Source organism: Olea europaea, chromosome 12, assembly GCF_002742605.1.
Source record: "Olea europaea var. sylvestris chromosome 12, O_europaea_v1, whole genome shotgun sequence".
Classification (NCBI taxonomy): domain Eukaryota; kingdom Viridiplantae; phylum Streptophyta; class Magnoliopsida; order Lamiales; family Oleaceae; genus Olea; species Olea europaea.
The window spans coordinates 21,381,555-21,386,266 of NC_036248.1; the positions used below are offsets into that span (position 1 = coordinate 21,381,555).

The 4,712-nt window shown below is 35.0% G+C and overlaps 1 protein-coding gene across 2 annotated transcripts; it reads left to right on the plus strand.

Moving 5' to 3' along the window:
* The first annotated feature begins 238 nt into the window (after positions 1 to 238).
* On the plus strand, positions 239 to 4,281 carry LOC111406058 (DNA-directed RNA polymerase III subunit rpc4-like). Of its 2 annotated transcripts, XR_002704921.1 has the most exons (10): positions 239 to 409; positions 518 to 576; positions 657 to 717; positions 1,530 to 1,569; positions 1,996 to 2,231; positions 2,430 to 2,493; positions 3,072 to 3,163; positions 3,270 to 3,614; positions 3,804 to 4,066; positions 4,109 to 4,281. XR_002704921.1 is itself a non-coding variant. In XM_023035248.1 (9 exons), exons 1-9 carry the CDS (start codon positions 374 to 376, stop codon positions 3,954 to 3,956), a joined length of 1,086 nt encoding a protein of 361 aa, XP_022891016.1. In that variant the 5' UTR covers positions 239 to 373; the 3' UTR covers positions 3,957 to 4,281. The 2 variants fall into 2 exon arrangements, 1 of the variants encoding a protein (XP_022891016.1); XM_023035248.1 differs by having other exon boundaries at positions 3,804 to 4,281.
* The last annotated feature ends 431 nt before the right edge of the window (positions 4,282 to 4,712 follow it).

Below are 4,712 nucleotides of genomic sequence, written 5' to 3' on the forward strand. Positions count from 1 at the left end.
ACCGGTCAAAATATTATTGATTTTTTTATCACGTTATTGGAATAGTTAATTTTCAAACAAAAGAAGATGAACGACGGGTAAAAAATACTACAGTAATTATTTTTAAAAAAAAAAATTTAAAGTTCAATGAGAATTTGAGTATTGTGAAAACTCGTCTAAGTCAAGTATATAAAACTCGAACCGCCAACATAAAGCAGCGTTTGCAATAGTGGTTAAGTTTCAGAAGTATTCTCTTTGGGGTTGGCAGTTCGATTCCTATCCATCTCCATTTTCTTTTACTTCTATTTTCGTTTCGTCTTCGTCTTCTTCAGCAGAAAACCCTAACCCTTGATTTTGCAGAAAACCTCTTCTACAATTTTCGTTCATTCATTCTATGGATCTAGATCCACCGTCTTCAAGTCCGAGAAAGGTCTGGACATCATCTTCAACTTTCTCCCCTAAAATTTCGCTTTAATTTTCCGTCAAACATTTTTTTTATATCGTTAAGCTGAGCCCTTACTTTTCGATATTATTCCAGGTTAAATTTGCTCCTAAAGGACCTCCTCGCAAACCAGCTAGACAGATCGAACCGAAGATGTACAATAAACATTTTTTTCGCTAAATTTTATGATGCTTTGAGTCAAAATTATGTAATTAATTACGGTTTAAAATTGCAGAGAAGAAGTTGATGACGGAAGTGATAGCCGCGAAGATAAAGCTCTCCTACGCCGGGTGAACGTAATCTCTTTATCTATTTCTATATATTGTTGGTTTGGATTTTCGACGTGGACACCAATGAGGGAAATGAAGTTCTAGTTCAATAGTGACTTTCCTTAATTTTTAAAAGCTATTTTTATTGTACAAAATAGATTTAAAAATCATGTTGGGTAAATTTCAAAATAATTTTCACACGTTTCTAAGTGTAGTTAAGGTCCGTTTGATAGAATTTATTTGAAAATAATAAATTATTAAATAGTATTTTTTTGGAGAATGTGTAATTAAAAAAGTAAGGAAACTTTATAAGTTTATGTGTTAAATGTTTTATTATGTGAATGTATGACGGAGAATGATACTGTAGCAAACGATTTAAATTTTTAAAGGATGACAAACAGGAGCTAAATATTTGTGTGCTATTTGACTTGCTACTTGTGGTACATCTTCAGTAATAGTGTAAAATAGATTTAAATTATATTTAGGTCCTCAAAAAGGTTGGACGCCTCTCTAATGTAGAGATGCAAAAGAAATTCAAATTGCACTTTTGGACAGAATTTAGATTTTTTCATTGGAGCAAAATTTGAAATTAGATTTATCGAGATGTAAAAGATTTTGGAGATACCAATTTATACTCAATTTTACACGATCATTAAAGAAGCCCTTTGTTGTGAAATAAGTACTAATGATAGTTACTTTTCAAATTTTATTGGAAATTATGTTCTTTAATGCATTATAAGAAGTTGATTTTTGTTGTAACTGTATACTTTATTTATTTTCTCATGGAGTTGTGGTATCTAATAATTTTTTCATTGTATTTCGTTTTCATATATACATAGGAGCACTTGACAAGACGGCGACCCAGAGCCGAAAAGAAGTGTAAGTTCCATTTGCACTAAACTTCCATTACATGATTAATTCATTTTGATGTATTAAGGGATAAATCACGCATCGATTAAATACTGAAATATAAACCATCATATATGGGTTTTTAGTACCCCTCTTACTAAGTTGATCTTTTAAAATGGAACCTCAAGTCTTAATTAAGTATAAGCCATAATTTTGAGTTATTTTTATGAAGTCTTGTATTTGTATTTCAAGTCGTGTTTTGATAACATGCCCTTTACAAACATGAATTGAGATACAAAATGCAATCTATCTATCTAAATAATTCGAAACGTAACTTTGGCGAAGTGCATGTTTGATTGATCTTAAAAAAGTAAAGCAATTACTTTTAATTGTATTTGGTTCTCTTGCTTATGAAATTTTAATAACTTAATAATTACTTTGATTTGAATACAACAGCTTCAGTGCAAGTTGCATTTTCACATGGAGTTGCATCAAATTCCATAAGGTCTTTTGGCAAGCAGAGGGAAAGGAAGGATGATCAAGGCAATGTTACAGGATTGAGAGATTTGGCTTCTGATGGCACGGAGATCCCAAACAATATGCAGCTGACGGATGCAGAAATTTGTGAAGATTTTACAGATTCGACCAGCAGTTCAATTTCGAAGAAAAAAGGAGAATACAGAGAGCCTTGGGTAATATATATTTCAATACATTCCCTCAAACCCGAACCCTGGTTGGTTCCAAAGGTTAACCTGTTGGGATAACCAGTTTTCTTATAAACACAAAAATAATTTGCTTGGCCAGCTGATGTGGGACATTTGTCCACGTATCTACAACCCCAAGGAAATACACACGTGACTGACTATTGTATTTTGTGACGCTTTATGCAGGATTACGATCATAGTTATTATCCCATTACTCTTCCTTTGAGGCGGCCTTATTCAGGAGATCCAGGTATTCCCGGAATGGAAAGCTTTCCAATATCTATCTCTTATAAATGATGCAGAAAGTTCATTCTTGGCATGACCTGTGCTTTTTGCCCCAGTTTGGTCTGGCTAAAAATAAGAGCTATGGTTGAAAAGTTAATAAAAATTACTCGTTTTGAAAAATGCGTGGTTGAATATGAGTTCGAGGAAAATTGAGTTTTAAAAAATCGGGGCCAAATAGGGGCTTTATTTGTTAAAAATAGAACATGAAAGAAAATTTTGTTCTGGCAGAAAGAATTGGTGATGCCATGAAGTTTTAAATAGCACAAAATAATATCGATGTCATGCAAACACTGCAAGGTGTCTGATTGAGAATAAAGAATCTGAACAAAATAGCTTTAAGTATCTGATAAAAATAATTGAGTGTTGCTTCTAAGACATGTAATCTTCTATCAAGGTAGTAGAATTGTTAATTTCAAACCATTACTTCATCATTGAACCCTTTGACTTCCAAACACCCAAGGCGTCTACAATTGTAATTTTGCCATTTTGTTTTTTCATACAATGTCGTGAAAACTGACTTCCTTTCTTTTCTTCTCAATGCAGAAATTCATGATGAAGCAGAATTTGGAAAAGCTGCAGCAAAATTGGAGTATGATGAGAATGCTACTACTTCTGCTTCAGATCTTGGCTTGCTGGTTGGTAATCTAGTTTTCAATATTTAATATAGTAACATGTAATATACACTCATGGGCATTTGATTGGTTAGTCTTCGATTACAGCTTAGTGCCCTTTGATCAACAGGAGAAAGCCGATCAATCACAGATGCTTTTTCTTCAGTTTCCTCCTAATCTTCCCTTCGCCAAGCGGCCTGATACTGTAAGTAGGAGAGAAACAGCTGATCACTTAAAATCTTCCACGATTTCAGAGACCAATCAGAACGTGACAGCTGGCAATGTCCCTGGGGTTGCAGGGAATTCTACTGGTATGAAGGGAAAAGAGATTATGGGGAGCTCGACGTACCCCGGGAGTTCATATGGTTCAAGAAAAGGATGTAGTTTGGAAGAGTTGCCAGAGGGATATATGGGCAAAATGTTGGTGTACAGAAGTGGCGCGGTTAAGTTGAAGATGGGAGATGTTCTATATGATGTGAGTCATATTTACCTTGCATTTTTCGTGTTATGAATTCTATATTTCTCTACAAGAATTGCCATTTCACTTGTGCTCCGAGAATTAATTGTTTGAAGATTTTCTACGAAGAAAAGTTAATTAGTGGGTTCAAACTAGTCATATATTCCATGTGTTCTGATATTAATGGCAGATTGTAATGATGTTCAGGTTTCTCCGGGTTCTGATTGTACTTTTGCTCAAAATGTTGTTGCTGTCAACACCGTTGATCAACATTGTTGTGAGCTGGGCGAATTCAGCAAGCGTGCCGTTTTAACTCCAGACATTGATTCTCTTTTGGATCATGTGATTGATTTGGGGTAAGGTAATTTGGCCGTATCAAGTTTATGCGAAGATTTTATGCATTTTATCATAGTAGTGATTCGATCCTATGTGTAAGAAGATATGTGACTCCCATCCACTGAAGTGAAAACTCGAGTGGTATATATAGTAGAAACCTCAATAAGAGATGTATATTGAAGCGATGAGACTCCGGTCTACTGAACCCGAAAACTCGAGCAGTATCATGTAAGTAGTAGAACTGTAGAAGTAGTATCAGAATGAGGCATATTTTGAACTTGAAAACTCGAGCTGTACGTAGTAGAACAACTTGACTAAGTATCAATATGAAACGTATATTGTGCGAATCTGTAGCTTGTTTTTTCCTTTTTTTTTTTTTCTGTAAAATGCTGGCATGCAATGTACAGCATCATTCTGTGAACATTCAGAATCCACTAATGTTAACTATTTGTACAATTCTGCTACACAACCAGGGATTAAATCACGGGTTTGGCTCTAGGCCGATGTGTTGCATTCAAAATTCTTCTAATGTCAACTATTTGAACAATTCTGCTACACAACCTGGGATTAAATCCCGGGTTTGGCTTCAAGGCCGAGGTGGCAACACTTTGGCCGTTGATCTTGAATCACATGGGGCCCGCCACCATCAATTCAGGGGTCGAGGTGGCGCATAGGTTAATGCCCTCTGGTTCACTTGTTTGTGGGCCAAGTTTTGGACATTTTCAAGAAACTATCTATGTACAAAATACTCAATATTTGAAAGAGTCATTACTTAAAAAT